The sequence below is a fragment of the Podarcis muralis genome, chromosome 1 (assembly GCF_964188315.1).
Source record: "Podarcis muralis chromosome 1, rPodMur119.hap1.1, whole genome shotgun sequence".
In the NCBI taxonomy this organism is placed as follows: Eukaryota; Metazoa; Chordata; class Lepidosauria; order Squamata; family Lacertidae; genus Podarcis; species Podarcis muralis.
In genome coordinates, this window is record NC_135655.1 from 83,354,075 (window position 1) to 83,375,193 (window position 21,119).

The 21,119-nt window shown below is 42.5% G+C and overlaps 1 protein-coding gene across 2 annotated transcripts; it reads left to right on the plus strand.

Annotated features, from left to right (window-relative positions):
* Positions 1-1,906: 1,906 nt before the first annotated feature.
* MAX (MYC associated transcriptional regulator X) lies at positions 1,907-20,239 on the plus strand. Of its 2 annotated transcripts, none has more exons than XM_077933626.1 (4): positions 1,907-2,191; positions 11,832-11,938; positions 17,489-17,619; positions 19,319-20,239. In XM_077933626.1, exons 1-4 carry the CDS (start codon positions 2,156-2,158, stop codon positions 19,504-19,506), a joined length of 462 nt encoding a protein of 153 aa, XP_077789752.1. In that variant the 5' UTR covers positions 1,907-2,155; the 3' UTR covers positions 19,507-20,239. The 2 variants fall into 2 exon arrangements, with proteins under 2 accessions (XP_077789752.1, XP_028596170.1); XM_028740337.2 differs by having other exon boundaries at positions 1,908-2,191; positions 11,832-11,939; positions 17,496-17,619.
* The last annotated feature ends 880 nt before the right edge of the window (positions 20,240-21,119 follow it).

Sequence of the window (21,119 nt, forward strand, 5' to 3'; positions counted from 1 at the left end):
TTGTTTATTATTTAAAATATTTATAGACCAGCCTTCATCTGTACTGATACCAAGTGGGAACAAACCTTAAAATTGTTGTAGGGGATCTTTTTCAGCACAAAGGCCACATCTCCCTGAAGGGTGTTGCATGGCAGTGGTGGTTAAGGGTCAGAGTGGAGTGGAGCAATGTGACTCATTTTTGTGTGCAAAAGGCAACTCTAAATTTTTTACGACAGTTGGGAAGTCTGGTTATGAAGACTAACTGTATGAAACACTTTTGTATTGTGTAAACAAAATCTGCCCTTTTCCCCTTATGGGGTATCCAAGAGCCCATATAGAGTCCTTACGTAGGTTCCCTATTGGTAGGAGAAAATAGCAAAGGCCAACCAGAGAATATTGAGAAGCAAAGCAGCTAGTAAGCCTGATCTTTATTGATCTGTTGCAACAGGGTGCTCCCCTCACATACAAGAAAGGAGGAAGAACCCAGAACAATGGCATGCAAGGCCTTATATAGATATTTTTAATTCCCTGCCCTGGAGCTCAAGACCACCCCTCCATACATCATACATATATCACAGAAGGGGTGTAACCCAAGACCACCCCCCACATACCTACATCACAGAAAAGGTGGTCTAAAACAGAAATCTGAATGATTTGTTTATCTCGTCTGACAGGTTACCTGTTTAATGGATTGGATTGCCTGCTTACTTGATTAGATACCCTGGGGAGCCTTGCCAGTCTTTGGTAATGATAAATACTTAGTTCCTAAGTCAGGTCACAGGCTCACCCTATTCAAACACAGACATACCCTTAAGACAGGATTTGTGAAGGAAAAGACAATGGGGAGGCTTTATTTTCCTTTGACCTTGCAGAGAAAACATTTGGTCAGTTTGGGACTGTTTGGGATCAAAAATGGTTCTAGGTCTGTCTTCCTGTGCTGATCTATGTATGTGCTTGGTTGGTACACTTATGAACATTTAACATATATCTAAGACCTCAAAATTCTTATCACAGTATGGCGGTTTAGGGTTTGCCAACAAATGTCTGAGTGTACATTTGTCTACTATGTTTTGTGTGAGGTTTCTAGTACTACAGGTAATATTCTACATCTGGGCAGCCCAGATCCTGCCAGTGTAGCAATCTCAGCTACACAAATGTAATTGAGTAGAAGAGCCTTCCTAAAAAATATGGGGGGGAAACCAAAACACACAACTGAAAACAAAAATCATAAACACTTAGAAACAGCAGCAACTTTCGGCAATGAAATGGCCATTCTTAGTCGATTGGGCCGGAGTGTCAGATCTACAAATGAATTCAAACGCAGCCATTCTGTTGGAATCTCCTTTTTTGAAGTAAGACAACTTTCCAGTTTGTTACAGAATATCCAGGGAGACCAAAATTCTCCCTCGGTGGTTTCTGAGTGTCACAATTTTTTTAACGTTTGGTTCGTTTCCTTCCATGTATTGACTGATATCTTGCATTGAAATAACCCAGTTTGGCTTATGTAGATAACTGCCATAAGTGGCCTTCTGCTGTGTTTCCTCTTCCTAAGAGTAACGCTATTCGCTCTTTAAAGTAAAAAAAAAAAAGTCAATAGGAGGCGGGGGGGGGGGAGGGAGGAGACAGATGATGCTTAAATAGATCGTGCTCGCTTTCCTCCCATCCACGTGTCCCCTCCTTAGGCTGCCGGGAAGCAGAGTCCTTCCTCTTTTGCTGAGGACTACGACCTCCACAATGCACTTCGGCCGGCACTGCGCAAGTGCATGAGGTGACCTCAAAGGCCCTCCGCTGCCTAGAGGCTTCCGGGAAGTATAGTTCGGAGCTGCGCGGCGTCTGCGGCGCAGTACGCCGCGGCGGACTCCATCCCCCAGCATGCTTTGCGGGGAGGAGGCGCCGGCGTGAGGGCGAGCCGACGGCGCGGGGTCAGCCAGTCACGTGCAGTACGAGGTGCGTGTGCCGTTGATGCTAGAGGAGGAGGAGACGGAGACGACGACGAAGAAGACGACGACGGTGGAGGCGGAGGCTGCCGCTGCTGCTGCCGCCGCTGTTTCCGCCGCTGTTGCTCTGGCTGCGCTGCGCGGGGGCTGTTTTCGTCGCTCTCCGCGGCTGGGCCCGCAGCGCGCGCCAGGGAAGCCCCCGAGCCGCTCGGCCGGGCGACGGCAGCACCATCGGCAGCATGAGCGACAACGATGACATCGAGGTGGAGAGCGACGTGAGTCTCTCGAGGCGCTTCCTCCCCGCTCCCCTTCCCGGCCTTTGCTCGGAGTCGGTGCGCCGACAGGGTCTCTCTCTCTCTCTCCCTTTCTGCCCGTCTGTGTGTCTCGCATTGCAGGAAGAGAAGCCGAGGTCTCAGCCCCCGGTGCTTATCTCTCCACAGGCCCCGCTTCCCGGCTCCTCAGGCAGAGAGGGAGGCCCGGCGGCCGGAGCCCCTGCCCGAGTTGGCGGGGAGGGGGAGGAGCAGCAGTGTTTGTGTGTGTTGTTGGCAGGCGCCTCGTCCTGGCCCGCAGTCTCGCCTGAAGGGGGAGGAAGAGGGGCGGGGGGCGGCTGCGTCTGGGGTCGGACAGACAGACAGACACCTGTTTGGGAGAGATTGTGGCGGTGGCGAGGCTGGAGCTGCTCCCGGGCTGGGCTCCAGGGGAGGAGACTTTTATCTAGGCCTCGTGCAGCTTGGCTGGGTAGTGATGGTGGTGCTTGGAGGTGGGGGGAGGCGAAGGGATTAGAGGGGGAAGCAAAGGACGAGGTGCTCAGAGGGTTTTTTTGGGGGGGGCGACTGTGGGCTGAAGGCCAAGAGTGGAGAGTCGAAAATCTGGGGCAGGGAGCAGCCATTGTCGTGTTGAATATAGATGGCCGAAACCACAATTTTGCAGTGGGGTGAGGAGGGTTGGCTGTGATGGGAGCCCTGGCAGTTTCACCCTTGAGCTGCATCCCGCCTCCCAGGCCAGGCATGTGATGGAATCATATACTGCAGAGGGGAATTGCCTACATTGGCAGAAAGCATATAGCACTATTTATTTCCTTGGGAGTCTGGAAGAGACGAAGACACGCTGTCTGGAGGAGCAGGAGATTTAGAGAAAAGACATCCACAATCGGGGGTGGGGGTGTTAAAATGTATATCCCTGGTCTGTAGCCTTATCTTTCAGGGCAGCAAAGTGCACTGTCTTTGAAAGGCCTCTTTGGGGCTTCGAAGGGTTTTCTGCTTGCAGGATGCTGCATGCTGAAGGTTCCAAGAGGGTTGTGGAAGAGCCCCCCTCCTGCTGCTGCTGCCAGGGGATTTAATGAGCGAGAAGCTGGGAATTCTCTTATTTTGGTGTTTAATCTCCTTAGTGGATTATAGTGGAAATGCTGGCCTCTACAGAAAACTTCCACAAAGCAGCTTACTCTGACTCAGTTGTTGAATATTTAATTTTTATATGTGTGTGTGTGTGTGTGTGTGTGTGTGTGTGCGCGCGCTACTTGGATGTGCTTTCTAGCATCCCTAGCAATTTATAGTAAAAGCGAATTTCAGGTTTAAAGCCTTCTTATTCTTGAAATCTACACTATGATGCACAGCTTTGTTTGTGACCATGCAGAACAGCCAGTGATAGGGTTTTTCTGCGTTGCCTTTGCCTATTGGAAAGTTTTTTTGTAGTGTATTGTAGCACTAGAAACTTGTGGATGCTGGTATACTACAGCCTCTATAGGAATTTAATTCAGTAACTTTGCTTGTTGAGTGTGGATAAAACTGCAAAGGAGAATAGTGTTTAATGTATAGTCAACATTTTAGGAAAAGGGTGGATTGATTTCTAATTAAATTGTAAAGAAAAAATGTCAAACTTAAGTCAAGTTTCCTATTTGAAATCTGCATGTCTACTGAACATACATACTGACTAGTTTCTATAGCAAAGCATATTGACTTGCAACTAAACACAGCTTTTATATAAACCAGCAGTATAATCCAAAACCTTCAGCCATGCAGTGCAGGTTGGCTGCAAATTTGCACCTGCTCCATTAAACACTAGTTATTGGGCAAAAAGGAAACTTCACTAAAAAGTGAATGTCCATGCTGATTGTCAAAAATATCAATAATTTGAAAACTCCCATTAGAAGAAGGATGGGGAGGCTCTTACTTCCTGCAACTTCCTCTGTTCCCCTGAAAAGCTCCTCCAGAGGATTGGTGGGACAGGGCTTTGTGATCCCACCTTCCAGCAGGAGCATCCAGTAAATCTCAGTTCCTTCCACAAACAGGAGTAACTCCTATGCTGGAACCATACAAACCTGTGCCCCTTAGGATGCCACAAAAAAGTCATGTATTTATATGGATTGGTATCAGGTTTCTTTGTTTGTTTTTTGCCAAAATACATATTTCCCCTTATATGTATTCTTCTATGCATCTTTAAATAGAAAAGCATTGTTTTTAACAGTAAATGTGTTTAATAGATTGCCATGATTTAGTTTTAAGAGATTGTAAGTGTAGAGCTTAACATTTGTATTAAATTAGGATTCCATTTTAAAGGATGTTATATAAAATCTGCTTTTTAATAATGAATACTGATCCACCTTGAGAAAAACTAACTTAGTTGCTGTTGTACATGCCTGTCCAGTTCAAATTACCTGGCTTTAGAGAATGTACAGAGGTCCAGCTTAATATTTACTCAGTTTAACAAATCAAGGTGTAAGATGCTTTTCCTCCTTGTTGTGCTAAACAGGAAAACATACCTTAGAAAAAGAATTTTGTTTCCATGGTGAAATATGCAACCACTGAAATTCATGTTGCTAAAAAAAGAAGCAAAATTATTTCTACTTACTTTCTGGTGGATATTCCTAGGAACAGTAGGTCTACAGAAGAATTTTAAGCTATTGAAATTTTCTTTAAAATATGACTGGGTTGAAGGCCAGTGGGTGATGTTTCACAGAGAGCTGCTAGGAAGTTGACTAAAGCTGAATAGTTGAGAAAAATCAGCATTATGTTTTCCAAATTTTGTGTGAATGGTTACATTAATTTTATTGATGATTAATGAAAATGTCTGTTTTGTTTTATTCTGGCAAATTCATGTTCGTAATGAGCAGTTGCAGGTGTTGAGAAACCAGTTGTGTTAAGGGGGGGGGGGGAAGCAACTAACAGGTAGCACTTCACTTGCATTAAAAGCACTTCATATACCTCAAGGATGTGTGTTGCGTTTATGGTGTGGTGTGTGTGCTGGAACCCTTCCGGCTACCTGTAGTTGGATTGTTTTGTTTCAAGTCCTCCCATTTTTGCAAATTGACTTTCTAACTGTGGTGCACTTTTTGAGGGGAAAGGGGCTGTAGCTTAGGAGTAGAGAATGTGCTTTACATGCAGAGTGTTCCAGGTTCAGTCCCCAGCATCTCCATGTAGGGATGAGATAGACCCCTCTCTGTGAAATACTGGGGAGCCACTGCCAGTCAGTATAGACAATATTGAGTTAGATGGAACAATGGTCTAATTTGGTATATGGCAGCAATGTTCCTGTGAGATACTGAACCGCCTTTTGATTCTTATGGTGGGTGAGCACCATGATAGAATTCACTCAGTGTACATTATATTTTAGGAGAACTTTTATTTGAGTTTTGTAACATAGCTACATAATTTAATTTGTGATGACTACAAATTCAGAGGCACTTCTCTGTTGTATTGGTGAATGCCAGTATGTGAAGAAGAGTACTAAATATTTGCCAATTGCATGAGATGAGCATAGGCTTGTGGCTGCCATTCCATATAGAAATTTGGGAATATTATCCCAAAAAGTCATGTTTCTGAGAAACATCATGCTTTCAGTAGCTAGTAGGGCTGAGCGATGTCTGAAATAAGGATGGAACTATTGTAGAGGTGAACGGGTTAATGCTTTGGCAACTGCTACTACTCAGGAGTCTAAAACAGATACATTTTTATTTACTTTTAACATATTGTTACAACTGTTATTTTATAGTACAGTTGTACCTTGGATCCCGAACACCCTGGGACTCAGGCATTTTGGCTCCCAAGCGCCGCAAACCTGAAAGTGATTGTTCCGGTTTGTGAACGTTCTTTTGGAACTCGGACATCTGGCGGGGCTTATGCGGCTTCTGATTGGCTGCAGGAGCTTCTTGCAGGAGCACATGCACACATCATAATTCGTGATATATCACCATGCCGAATATTATGAAACTGTTACCACAATGTGGACTTCCAACCAATTTTGGACAATTTACTGATGCATCGCCTAGCCCTAATGATCAACTTAGGCCAATTAATTTCACTGGGGCTACTCTAAGTAAAAGTTAAGTTGGATACAACAGTGAAATAATAAAATACCATAAAAACTGACTATACCACAGCATTCATAAAAACCTGAGTTCTGGCAGCTTTGCCTGCATTATCTGAGTACTTTGAACTGATTTTCGACCATGTATTGATACATCGCCCAGCCCTAGTGGCTATCTATATTGCCTCTAGCATTTTATATTTTATGGGGGTAATTGGGGCACTAGAAAGCAGAAGTAGACCTCCAGTGTTGTTGCATGGTATCTCCCATTATTCCTGAGCATTGGTTACGCTTGCTCTGGCTGATGTGGGTTGGACTTAAACAACATCTCCAAGGCCATAGGCTAGCCCACCCTGTTGTAAAGACCAAAGAGTTCTGTTTTAGGGCAATATGGAATACAAACTGAAGTCACATCCTGCTTGCTATGTTAATCTCTAAGTTTTTGGATGGGTGACTGTTTGATGCAGGGGTCAACAAACTTTTTCAGCAGGAGACCGGTCCACTGTCCCTCAGACCTTGTGGGGAGCCGGACTATATCTTGAAAAAAATATATGAATGAATTCCTATACCTCACAAATAACACAGAGCTGCATTTTAAATACAAGGACACATTCTACTCGTGAAAAAACACGCTGATTCCCGGACCGTCTGCAGGCCGGATTTAGAAGGCGATTGGGCCGAATCCGGCCCCCGGGCCTTAGTTTGCCTACCCATGGTTTGAGTCTTGTCTACTTAGAAGACTAGGGTAAAATTACTGTGTGCCACAATTGTCACATGTGGTTCAAAGCCTATTGTGCTGCTGTGGATGCCTGTAACAGTTGCTTCTTTTGAGAATTGTCTCTTCAGGTTGAGATAAAGCAGAATGTTGCGAGGCTACCAAATGCCCATTGTGATATGATAAATACATATTTTCAGCTGCCAAAGACGGAGCCTTCAATGTGCAGCATTAGGGCTAGATTTCCAAGGACTTTCCCCAGCATTTGGTTCAATGTGGGCCTAGTTGCTGTCAAACTCATGATACGTCTTAACATACCTACCTGAATAAAAGACTAAGATCCTTCCTTTATATTCAGCTGCCTGACTCCTGGCAAGTTATAAAACCAGGATTGGGTTTTCAGAGCTAAATTCCACTGTTTCTTTTCTGGTTTGAATGGGTTCATATCCATGAGTTCATGTACATTACACACAGTTCTAACTGTCAGACTCTATTAAGACAGAAGAATATTGGTTTCCTCCCTCTTCTCAGCCCTCTTTCCTTGCCAGGAGCTGATATTTTCCTGGACAGTCCAATGGTTTTGAAAGTAGCTGATGAGGTAGTAATGGAGAGTGGCATGGCAGTGGGCCACCGTACTCTGATGAATGGAGGCTAGTGTTTTCTTGCTATCCTTATTCGGCATTTAGTCTGGCATGTGCCAACCAGAACTCATTGGATTAGATTTGGCAGTCTTTCCTAAATGCAATTCACTTGCTTTGAATTATTGCCAGTAATACGTTATAGTAGGGCCAGGTGCTATATCCACTGTTAACTGGGCCCGTTGTTACGAAGCGATTTGAGGAAACGTGATGTTTAGCATACCACAATCAATGGTATCTGTGTCACCTTGGCCGTAGTTGTGCTATTGGGCTTCTCTTAATAGAAAAAGCATAGCTCACCTGCATTACCTTGGTTTTCTAGGTTCCCTAGAATTCCCTAGAACTAACAATGAAATGTACCAGCTATGAAATGGGGAGCAGGGTTATATTTTCAGTGGTCAATGTTTTTATAGTTTGCCTTTAAATTATTATAACACTCCTAAATATGGCAATACATACCTGCTTGGTGAAATTAGCTAGTTGAACTGGCTTTTGAGATCAGCATCAGTGTTAGAAACTCACATATATAAGCCAGATGGCACATTAAACCTAGGTTACAGTCGCCACAACTCAATGTCTCGGCACCATTTCCCCCTGCCCCCCCCCCCCCGGGAATTTCTTCTTCCTCATTTCATTTCTATACCGCTTTGTATTTTAAAGAAAAAAACTCAAAGCAGTTTACAGTACACTAAAACATCAAATACAACAATCCAGAATAAAACAAATTCAAGCTTCCATAAAAATATTTTGGATCCTTCTCTAAGTGACATTTTGCTTTCTGCATATTTATTTACCTACTTAATTTATATAGCTGCTCCATAGTAGAAGTACCCTAGGTGTAATGGTTGGAATGTCGGACTAGGACCTGGGAGATCAGGGTTCAAATCGCCACTCAATCGTAAAGCTCACTATGTAACCTTGGACCAGTCACAGCCTCCTAACCTACCTCACCAGTTGGTTAGAGGATGGTGCTGATAATACCAGAGCTGCAGGTTTGATCCCCATATGGAACAGCTGTATATTCCTGCATTGCAGGGGGGTTGGACTAGATGATCCTCAGGATCCCTTCCAACTTTACAATTCTTTGATTCTCACAGGGTTGTTGTAGGGATGAATTGATGATGGGGGGGTGAATCATATACTCCTTGGAGAAAAAGGTGAGATATAAATGCAATAAATAAGCTCTTTTGCTTACCTGCTTGAGAAAGCTGGAGAGGCCAACCAGATGGAGATGTCAGTCACCAACCTGGCATCTGGAGATCTCCACATGGTCACAATTGGACCTGCACCAGTAGCAAAATGCACCTGCCTAATTTCTAACACTGCTCAGCATGCAATAAAATTGCCTGAATGGACATGTAATAACATAAATTTTAGAGTATCTCAGCGCTGCTGTGACTGGCATTAACATTTGTTAGTGGCACTAATAATTTTAGCAGTACTACCCCATGAACTGTGGACAATTAGGCAATGGCCTTCTATCATATTTGTTTATGACTCTGTGTTGGGCACTCTCCAGCTATTTTGCAACCTTTTTTATGTCTATTCATTTAGGCTTCTATAAAATTCCTAAAAATAACTAAAATCCTAGTTATTACACTGAAGTAGATTCTTGTTATAAGCACACACATGGCCAACTGGAAATAGTTACAACTACTGTGGTCCATGGGAAGATTCTGTGGCTATTTGCTGAACTGGTTGTAAGAAAGTGGTGTTATAGATGCAACCAGTAATCATTATCACACTACCTCAGAATTAACTCCTGCATGGGAAAGTGTCTGCAACTAGCACTTCGGTCATTCTGTGGTAACTTGACTACAGTGCAGTGTGTCAGGTAGAGTTATACCTTCTCTATTTTATTCCTCTGGATGCAGATAATATCACCAGTATATTTTTCTTTACCCTATTTTTACCATGGTCATATTCATGGCTTCTTATGTAATCTTAGAGGCCAGTGCAGCCACTTGGCAACTAGTGTGAGCAGATTTGAGGCTCTTCTAGTTTCCTCTACTTTCCTGATCTCCTTAAAGTCATTTGGGCAGCACTTTATACATATGCAACTGCTTTGCATTAACTTTTCAGATGCCTACAAAGCTAGAAGCTATGGAAGATCATCTCCTTAAATTGCATCATTTGGCACATTATTAACATAGGGACTTACATTTACAACAATTTGGTGTTTTTTCCACATTACTCAATACCTTAACTAAATTGCACATTTTCTTTTCTGGCGTGGCCTTAAGTAACACCATAGGACACTAGTGAGTTTGGGTCCTAGTCCTTTTTCAGGATGATGATTTTTCTTTCTACGTGTTGGTATGATTTGAGTCACTTTCTTCTTTGGCTAACCTTGAAGCATTTTGCTGCTGGCGAGTTCTTGGCTTGAGATCTCTGAAGATAGTGTATGTAAACTTGGAATTTAGTCTGCCTTTTCACCATAGCTAGCTTGCCACTTGCACTCTTGATGCACACAGCTTAATAACTGTAGATGGGCTGACAACAAATATCATCGGTATCCCTCGAACTTGTTTTTCCTTTCCTTTCCTTTTTAAAGTAGTAACTGTCTGGCAGATCCAAGTGACCTGTGTGTCTCCTACTTTGCCACCACAAAGTTCTGAACCTTGTAGTGACCTGTGTCAGAGGAAAAGATTGGACCACTCCTTGTTAGTCAAGCTCTTCCTCTAACAAGGTGACCTAAAGGGAACTATGACAGACAGAAATAAGTTCTTTGTGCTTTGGATTTGGGGTCCAGCCACACCCAGAGTGCCTGTTTACATCTGGCAGACAATTTCTGCGTCTGGAGCTGGGTGTGGGATCATTGCCAAACCTGTGTGACTGGAGACTGCCTTGACATTTGAAAGGTGGGGTTCCATTAATCATAGTTTGAGTTCAGTGTGCCACCGGAATTGCCTTTAAAAGGCATTGAGAACAAAAGGTATCAGTCAGTCCAGAAAAGAGGAAGAGGAAGCCAGAGAGGGCGTAAATGTGATGTGCTTCAGAAATACTTTAAATGTATTTTAAAGCTGCTTCAAAAAGCTATCCGAAAAGCACACTGTGAAAACACTGCATTTCACAACACACCATATTTTTCTATGATCAGTCTTCATAATTAGAGAGGGATTAAATTAAACAGAAATGAGTCTTTTTCCTGAAGGAAAAAATGATTTAAAAGTGTGAGATTTTAATCATAAATTCAGGTGTGACACTTAAAGCAGCATCTTCTGTTGCACTATATTTAAATGACATAGACCATTAGTGGTGTGGTGTCCATTCTGGTGAGGGATAGGAAATAAAGGTGGGGTTTGGGGGTGGTTTTTTTGACAAACAGTTCACTTCAAAGGGCCTAATGATAATGATCTTCTATTTTATGGTAGAGAATGGCTGTTGGGAATTATTGGAACTGGGTTGTAATAAGTGAGTCCTAGGTACATGGTGGGAGTTGAAGACTAGGGTAGCTGATCTTGCATGTGTCAGTAGATGGTGGTGCTACTCTGGAAATATATTTTCTCCCAGAAATCCTCTGAGCAGTCTTTGATAGAGTTGCAGCTGTGTTCACATCCTTCGGCTGCTTCTACTATGAAATTTGAATGGCATTCTATCACCATGGAGCTCCTACATAAGAATAATCCAGGTGTTGAAGTCAGTTTCTTCAATCAAGGACCTAGCTTTGGATTTTGAATGGCATTGAATTTTAAATGTTCAGCTGCGGTGCTATAGTGAAACAAAGTAGTCCTATCTTTTCTTTTTTATTATGAACAGATAAGGTGATATTCCATGTTTCCTGCAGTGCTTTGGCAGTTGCACTTGAAGTCTCTCTGTAGTGCAGTCCCCAGAAATTCTTGTTACTGGGAACGGTCTTCTGACTCCCGTCCTTAGCGAATCATGGAGCATATTTTGAAATCTTAGTGCTCTCTTTGGGGACAGATAATCTCTAGTCCAGGAGGCGTCACAAAGGTCTTTCTGAACAATCATGTGCAGATGAGTTTGATCAAGGAGCTTGCTGCAGGGCAAAAGCCCACCCTCCTCTTTACTAATCATACTTGTTTTGTGTGCTTGCTCTGGACTTGAACAGCCTTGAATGCTTCTTTTGCTGACCCTTTGTTTCTTTCCCTCTCTTAGCAGAGTTTTGATTCAAAAGAGCATTCCTTTTTGTTCTGTGCACCGTAATCTAGGGGGCTGTGATCAGCGGCAGCCACATGCCTTGTTGCCCACTGGGACAGTGATGATTCTAATACTTGTTCTCTGTTTTGTCTGTCTTAGGCTGACAAACGTGCTCACCACAATGCACTGGAGCGCAAACGTAGGGACCACATTAAGGACAGTTTCCACAGCCTGCGGGACTCTGTGCCATCACTTCAGGGAGAGAAGGTGAGTTTATTGAGAGAAGTGATGATCTTCCCCGGGGTTCTGTCTGTTAATCACAAAAGAATTGCATCCCAGTCCCATTTTGCCTTAAGTTTCTGAGCAGGAAGGAGCCAGTGCCAATACAGCTTAGAAGGTACTTCTGCGAAGGTCCCAAAGAGTTTGCATATAGAAATGTTTCTGCTGCTTCAGAAAGCTAATAGTAAAATGAAGATGAAAGATTGTTGTGAGAAGTAACTTACCCTTCCATCAAGCATTTCTAAATAATGGAAAGTCTTTTACCATGGGCCTGAAGAGATGGTGCTTCTTCCTGATCCATCTACCTCTTCCTTTATGAGGGTGATATAGGACCATTTCATTGGATCTCAGCTTGTGATTAGTCATCTGTGTTTGCCTTACCCACATTTAAATTTGCTTTTGTTGTAGGGGTGTTTTCAGTTATTTGCCATGAGCACATGACCACCCCTCAATCTGCGCTTAGAAATATTGGCATGTAGAATTTCAGTTTAGGCTTGTGGCAAACAGTTGATACGGGCGTCCTTCAGTCTTGAGAACGAGCAAGCGCCCATGAGTAGAGAGATTGTATGAATTAGCCCTAGGTGTGCAGAGAATGTGTGAAGGTTGACTTCCTTGCCTTTCTTCTCTATACTTGCAGGTAATGAATAAATAATGCTAGCAGGTAACTTTTAGCTTTCCTTAGTGGTAAAGTGGCTGTTCTAAAAAGGAATGAGGAAATTGTGCTCTGTTAATCACCAGTGGTTACAATATCTACAGGGTTTTCTGCAGAAGCTCAGTACAAGGTACTGAGCTTGATGGGCAACATTTTTTATGTGCAGTCACCTCTGATGACACTGTCCTAGACATTGTCAAGACACACCCACTTAGTACTCAGGTCATGTAGGCAAAGCTGCCAGAACTCAGGTTTTTATTAATGCTGTGGTATAGTCTGTTTTTATGGTATTTTATTATTTTACCGTAGTATCCAACTTAACTTTTACTTGGAGGAGACCCACTGAAATTAATTGGTCTACATTGGTTGTTAGGTTAGGGCTGGGCGATTTATTGATACATTGTCCAAAATTGGTTGGAAGTCCACATTATGTTAAAAGTTTCATAATATTGGACTTGGCGATATATCACAAATCACGATGCGTGTGTGTGCTATGTAAAAAATTGTGATGTGGGGGAAATTGTGAAGCCTGTCATTGCTTCTCTCATGAGGTCTGCAGCCGCATGTTGCTTTGTACTATAAAATAACAGTTGCAACAGTATGTTAAAGATAACTAAATGTATCCGTTACCCCATTCGCTTCTACATAGTTCCAGCCTTACTTCAGACATTGTTATATATCGGTGTATCACAGGGGTCAGCAAACTTTTTCAGCAGACCTTCCCTCAGACTTTGTGGGTGGCAGGTCTATATTTTTTGGGGGGGAATGAACTAATTCCTATGCCCCACAAATAACCCAGAGATGCATTTTAAATAAAAGCACACATTCTACTCATGTAAAAACATGCTGATTCCCGGACCGTCCACAGGCCGGATTTAGAAGGCAATTGGGCCGGATCTGGACCACGGGCCTTAGTTTGCCTACCCATGGTGTATCGTAATGCTTATCTGGTGATATGTCATTTTGAAAAACAGACATCTCTCAGCCCTATTGGTCATGTTCATGAATTTCATTGGGTTTACTCTGACGTATGACTAATGTTGGATACATTTCTGTATTTAATGTGTTACTTTATAAGGCTATGTACACACAGTAAATTTAAAGTACAGGATTCCCCACCCAATTGCTGGGAACTGTAGCTTATCCCTCCCAGAGTTACAGTTCCCAGTACCCTTAACAAACTGCAGTTGCCAACATTCTTTGGGGATTCAAAGTCATGTGCTTCAAATGTATGGCATGTACACAGCCTAAATTGTTGTGACTTTGACTCATAAAGGTGGCCTATAAATGTTTCTAAATAATAAATAAATGAATGTTAGTTAAAATATGTGGCCTGCTTTTCTGCTTTTTGAATTCCCCTTTGAGGTTAGTGCAAGCTTCTGAGTAAAGCGCCTGGAATTTTATGCCCTGTTTGGGGAGATTGATTGGCAGGGTTTCTTTATGGTGATGTCAACTCCATTGGAGTTCAAAATATTTGAAAGCCATGTTGCTTATATTGTTCTCCATATCTGGGATGTAGTGACAGCATGGGGTCAACACCAGTTTCTGTTTAATACATAAAAATGACATAAGCCTATTGTTGAACCCTAGCAGTGGTATTTTACCACTTAAACACTTTAGTTACAATTTATTTGATGCACATCTGACTGCATTTTCTAATGCACATCCACATTCTAGTACAAAGCCTACTAAACATTTGGGGTTTGGGTTTATTTGCAAATTCGATAAACTTTTGAAGGGAATATCTCACACACTGTACATATGCTGGAACCTATACAGTGGTACCTCAGGTTACATACACTTCAGGTTACATAGGCTAACAATCAAATAAACAATAATGGGAGCTTATTGTCTCCCAGGTTAGAATTCATAAACACCTCTAGCAGAATATGCTTTTATTGTTGACAACAGGAGTTCATTAGAAAGAAATGAGAAAATGGCACATGCAGTGTCGCCCCCCCCCCCAAATGTTGAGAATTAAAAAGCAAATTGCATTAAAATTTGTACTGTGTAGCAATAATAATAACATTTACATATTGCTTTCAAGTGTTTAAAGCACTTCATATGCATTATAAAACTTTCATATTTACAACAGTTGGTATATCCCCCACCACCCAACCCCACCTCTGCAAAATGGGGGATGAAACAGAGCCACATAGTGAAAGTCAAACCAAGATCTTCTGACTGGCTTGGAGAGTGGCATTTTTGCAAGCAAAATTAACTTAGTAGGGCAGGCTGGACAATGAAGAAATGTTTCATTATACTGGGACCATGAACCATAAAGTACCAAGTTGATGCATGCAGGTGCTGGGGGAAGTAGAGTCACTTGGATTAATTACTAAAAGTGACATATTTGCTGCTGTTTCTCATTTGCTAATTGTAGAGACTGTCTTGCCCAACCTTAATTGCATTCTGAAGAAATGCTGCAGCCATCAGTAGAAGAAGAAATGGGCAAATTCCAGTAAAAAAAGGTATTTCCAAGTCCCATTAACTTTAATGAGAGGGTTAAGGACACACTTAACTTGTCCACCAAACTCAGTGGGACATATAACTTTTGCCAGGTTATACACAGTGTCAGGAAATATTAAGAAAGAACATGATAGATGTGGGTCAATATATATGCTGCACATTTTATGATACATTCATGTACGACCAAATGTTCCTGGAGCACTGGTAGAGAGGGACAATACATTTAGTGGCAGGACAAGAACATAGTGAAGCTGGGCGAGATCTACATATAAGCAGGGTTGTTCACAGAACTCACACGATGAAAGTCCCAGAGGGGAAATAGTTTGACAGTGGCAAGTACCAGGTTTAATTCTGAAAAGTAGACAATAGCTAAATTGACAACAAAGTTATGTGGACAGTATAGAACTAGTGGTTTTGTTTTGGCATACAACACTGTCCAGCCACGATGGCAATGTAGAATACTTTCAACCTTTTAGAACAGATCCTTTTTAAAACTGAGAAAGAATGTTGGCATAGTTGCCACATCAGAAATGAAACCTTTTTAAAAAAACCAACCACAGAGCTTATGCCTGCCTAACTATGTTTCTCTGTGATTGCATTATTCTTTAGCTTAGAGCTGTGTGTTCCTGTTTTAAAAACAGGAATATCTGTTGGCAAATACAAATGTGACTATTCAAAAATTAAATACAAATATGTGTATTATTGCCTCTTGTCTGCCATCTTATTGCACCACCATAAATATCCTCCTTCTTTAAATGTTTGCAATTTGAAAATGAAACTAAAACTTAACTGCATATCAGCATTGTTTTTGTGTTATGCAGCTGTTTAGCTAACAATGATACTTTAAAATAGGCATGCTTTTTGTTTTCTTTCTTTAATAAACAGTTTTTTACAGGTGATGGGGGTGTGCTTTGCCAGCCTTGCTGCTTCCATTCAGGAACAGTGTGAAGCTACTGAATACGTAACCGAGCTCAAGTATTGCTGTCCAAATCTGTAGACCACTTAGAGGTTATTACAATTAAGCAGTATACAAATCTCGTAAAATAGATGCAACTTTCTATGCAAGGGACCCTGGCCCTCTAAAATCTGCCATAGCTGCTTATTCAGGTTTGAGCTTCACATATTTTAATGAGAGCCATGATGTCTTTCATAAAACATCTTCAGATAAAGCGCACATGATATAATTTTAGTCCTGCTTACAAGGGGAAATTGAAGCCCATCAAAACAAAGCAGTTCCAACCAGTCCTTTGGACAGTACAGCCTGCCTCCTTGACCTTCCATAGAGCAGGTTTGTCTGATCCAGCAGCATCCAGTAATGGAGAGAGCCTTCCCTCAAAAATGCCTTCAGACTAGGTTCTCCTTCCTTTTCTTTCCAGTCTGCAGCTGAAGCCATCAGCAGCCCTTTTTCTTATTTCTCATCCCACTTGAGTCTTCCAATCAGTAACTTCAGTATAAATATGAGTACTGCATTAAAAATATACATGCATATATAGTCTACAAGCAGCTTTGAAAAACTTTCCAAGAACATTTTACGAACCTGAGTTCTTATGAGAGCAGGTAAGCAATTGCCTTGTATAGCTTCAGGCTGCTGCTGAGTTAGATGGCCAGCATTTTGCAGTCCCAGTTGCTCAGCGAAAGCGTAAGCCAGCAGAGCACTGCATTATTGTTTTAGGATGGTATCCAGTGGTGTCCATGCAAGAGTAGAGAGGACTTTTGCTCATGCAATGGGCCTTCCTATTCCTGTTCCTCTCCTTCCACCTACATGCCCCAAAATCTTCTTTGGGGGCTGGGGGAGGACCCTCTGGATCCATTCAGAGGATGGAGGACAAGGGGGTCCCACAATGTGAGCAAAGATTTGGTAGCACAGTGTTGAATTTTGCTGTTAAGTGATCTGAGTGTCTGTTTTGATGGTCAGGGAACATTATGCTGAGATGCCAATAATGTGGGAATAATTTGCATTTTGCTTTATCTCTATGGAGGAAAACAGCAGATTGTTCTGTGGGTACTGAATAGCAGTTGGAAGACTCTACTTTGCTGAAAGAGTTCTTGTGAGCAGAAGGATTTGTTTGCAGAATTGCTGGCATGGGGAATGATCCAAGTCTATAGCTCCCTGTAGGACTTTCATTGATTGCTCCATCTGCTGTTGCTTTAGTACTGGGAACAGGTGTCATTAGTACAATTGATTCAGGAGCTCAGTATAGTGGGATTGGAAAACAGTTAACATATTCTGAGTCTCAAAGCTGCTTTCTCTAGTGCTGAACTTTTTGCAAGTATTACATGGACTTCAAGATTGAACCTAAGTCAAATGTGGACTGGGTTGAGGAATCAGTTCTCTAGCCTCCCTGCAGAAGGGAATATCAGACTTGCTGCCTACGTGAACTAGGACTTTATCTGGTGTGTTTTTTTTCCTACTATTGCAACAGGCATCCCGGGCCCAAATCCTAGATAAAGCCACAGAGTACATCCAGTACATGCGTCGGAAAAACCACACACACCAGCAGGACATTGATGACTTAAAGCGCCAGAACGCCCTGCTGGAGCAGCAAGGTGAGTGAGGCTGCGTTAGGGCACTCCATATGCCATCTTATGGATAAGGATACTGTGCCACCTCTCAACAAAACCCTCTGCTATCCGTGTTTCTCTGCCAGGGAAGCTTCCCCAACCTGGTGCCTTCAAGATGTCTTGGTCTACAACTCCCAGCCTGCATATCTTTGCTGGCTGGGGCCGATGGGAGTTAGTCCAAGAAACCTGAAGGAAACCAAGTTGGGGGTGACTGCTGTAAGGTGTCCATTGATCAGGAACCCATGAAGTAAGGCTGTGGTTGGAGTGAGAAGATCCAAAATTTTGCACATTGGCAATGAAGCCATTGAATACAGTCATTCAAAACAGCCCAAGGATTGGGGTTTGTTCTGAGGAGTCTTTCTCCCTTGCCTAAGATGTACAGTTTATTCCAGGATGGTGATTATGGTGGGATCTTTTGATGGAACATTGTAAGTGAGTGGCATGTTCCTGTTTTGAAGCATACAAAGTTTTCTCAAGCCAAATAATTACGACATATTTAAAGCAGACTGATAAGTTGCTGCTCACAAGGGAGGACTAATGGTTGCCACTAGGCAGAAGTATAAGTAGCAAGTTTCACAGTGCTGGTGTGTGTGTGTGTGCGCGCGCGCATGCGTATGTACACACACACACAGGATTTATCAAACCTTAAAGCCCAACTTCCCTGCCCCTCTGCTTCTGACACTGGGAACAGGGGGCATAAAACAACCCAATAATAGTTAATTGCAAAGGTGTATTGATGGAAGATTCATAGTCTAGCACTGAACTACACTGGTTCATTTCAGAGTGCAGCAGGCATTTGTTAGATTTTTTTTACTCCACTTCTCCTGTTCCAAAAGGAAACACAAGGCAGCTTACATAACTAAAACTAAATATACAATCAAAATTCAGTTATGGAAACAGTTGAGTAAAAGAGCAACAGACAAACAATTAAAGAGCCAGTGAACCAACAGCCATTGCTAATTTGCAGGCAAGTTGAAAGCTTGCTAAAAAAATGAATGCTTTGATGGGCAGCAGAATAATTTTAAAAATGGAACCAAACTTCCCAAGACAGAGAGTTCTACATTCTGTGTGTAACCAGAAGGCTCTCTCTTGTGCATTGATGACTTAAAGTGCCAGAATGTCCTGGCTAGGACACACATATGGGCCATGGGCTGAGCTGTCAACAGTATGGCAAAAACTGGAATTACTGTACATGGCTAACTTAGGTCCATTAATTTCAGTGGGTTTACTCTGAGTAGAACTTAGTTGGGTTCAGTCCTATGATACAAACAGAAAAGAGAGGGATGAATTTCCCCATAATATACTTTCACTAATCTTTCTGAAAAAATATAATTTATTTCACATAATATTCCCCAAACTTATGACTGTTTTTTTATCAGACCTTAGGAAAAAGTGGTATATTTCCAAAACTTTCTCAATCTTCCCCCAGTTTGGGCCTTAACATCTTTAGAGGTACCAATCTTAGTTATAGAACTGAAAAATACTTGGGAATCTTCTTAATTTTGATTTTTAAAATTGTATTTATACTACCTTAACTACATTTAGTTTTTAAAAAGCAGGGTATGCCAATCCATAACATTCTGTCAGCCAAGTGTTAAGATCACCAACATGAGAGCATGTTCATGTTATGTGCAACGCCTACTTTTCCCCAGCCTATTTCCATATGCTTGTTCTTGCCTTTTAGTTCGTGCCCTGGAGAAGGCAAGGTCAAGTGCTCAGCTGCAGGCCAACTATTCCTCTTCAGACAACAGCCTCTACACCAATCCCAAGGGCAGTACCATCTCCGCCTTTGATGGAGGCTCCGACTCCAGTTCAGAGTCTGAGCTGGAAGAGCCACAGAGCCGGAAGAAGCTTCGTATGGAGGCCAGCTAGAAGAGGCCCCTGTTCCCGCTGCCATTAGACACTCGCTGGCTGCTTAAGGACTTTCCTTTTTTTTCTTTAGTAGAGGCTCTCGGACTGCAGCTTCCCCTGTTCCTTGCCCCTATGTGGCCCCTTTTGAGTTAACCCAACCCCTTGGCTTGGCAGCTTACCTTCTGGAAGACACTGGCCATAGCTTGGAGCAGGATGTAGTTTTGTCTTGTCCTGCCTCATGGCTGCAAGTTCTAGTGTCAGGAATGCCCAGGCCATTCGATGAACTCATGAGTCTATGGTTGCCTGGACTCTGTGGTGACAATGACCCCTCCATCCTTTCACTAGAGCCGTACCAGTCACTGTCTCATCAAAATATGTTTATTTATGACAACAAAGCCAAATGTCCCCTGAAGGATCTTGGTGGGGGAAGGGAATCATGCAGATCCATGCGAGTGCATGTCCCTAGTTTCCTGAAGGGATGGTCCAGGATTCAGGGTGAAGCAGGGAGATGGATTTCCTTTTTGTACTTTGGCAAGTGATGAATTGGTATTTATTTCCTTCTATGGAAACTCAATCCGATCAGATTCCTCCTCTTGCTGCGGACATTGGTGACGTGAAGCTACAGATGCATACCGTGATCAGTTCTTCCCTCTTAATGAATTTCTCAGAATTAGAGCCAGCTTTTATAATGTAAATACACACCACAAGCTTTGTTACTTGGTACTAATAACTGCATCAAAGCGTGGACCCCATAATGACTTAAATGGGCACAGGCTGTGAGTGAGCAAAGGCCACTGTGTGTATGTGTGCATGTGCACGCACATGTGCATGAGTGTGCATATGCGTGTGTGTGTGTGTGTGTGTGTCGGTGTGTGTGACCTTATATTTTTGTCTTCTTCCCACTCTTGTTTGTGACGTTTTCTGAATTTAGTGTATACAAGTGTAGCTTGGTCTCTGTCCAGGTGTGAGTCTATTCCATGAACTGAAGTATGTTGTACATACTGCCCAAGAATTGTCTTGCAAGTTAAGGCTTCCCTTTACTATAAGACTATAAATAAAAAAGTATTTTATCCTTTTGAGTGGTACTGGCGTCTTTGTGGAAACCGATAGGGGCGGGTATGCCTCTTGGCAGTTTTGCCTCCACTTTTCTGACGTTAGAGACAGAAGAATTTCTATTCCCACGTGAGAAAAGGCTTAACCTGTTGAAATAGAATTATGAGCAAGGCTTCACAGGCAAACTCAACATTTATTTAAGATCTCCAAATCTTGCACTTCTCCAAAATGCTGATACAGGGGAGTTACCGTAAAGTGCTTCTGTACTTTTAGTAAGTTGATCAAATAAAGGAAGAGCTTTGCATGTATATCTCTTCTAGTAGGATAAGAAAGATTGCCTCTGCTACATGTTTTCAATTGCACATACTACCCCAAAACCAATGGGGTGGGGGGAGAATGGCTGTTTCCCTTTGTTTTGAGGGCAGCATGTATCTCCATCTATGCAGCTGCAGCTTGTCACATAAAGGTGAGAAATATCTTTCTACAATTAAGAAAGATGGAGGTCTTATTTGTGAGTGGTGCTATCTCAGAATGGTTCTTTGGGCCAAATGAGTAGACACCTTTGCAGAAAGATGCTGATA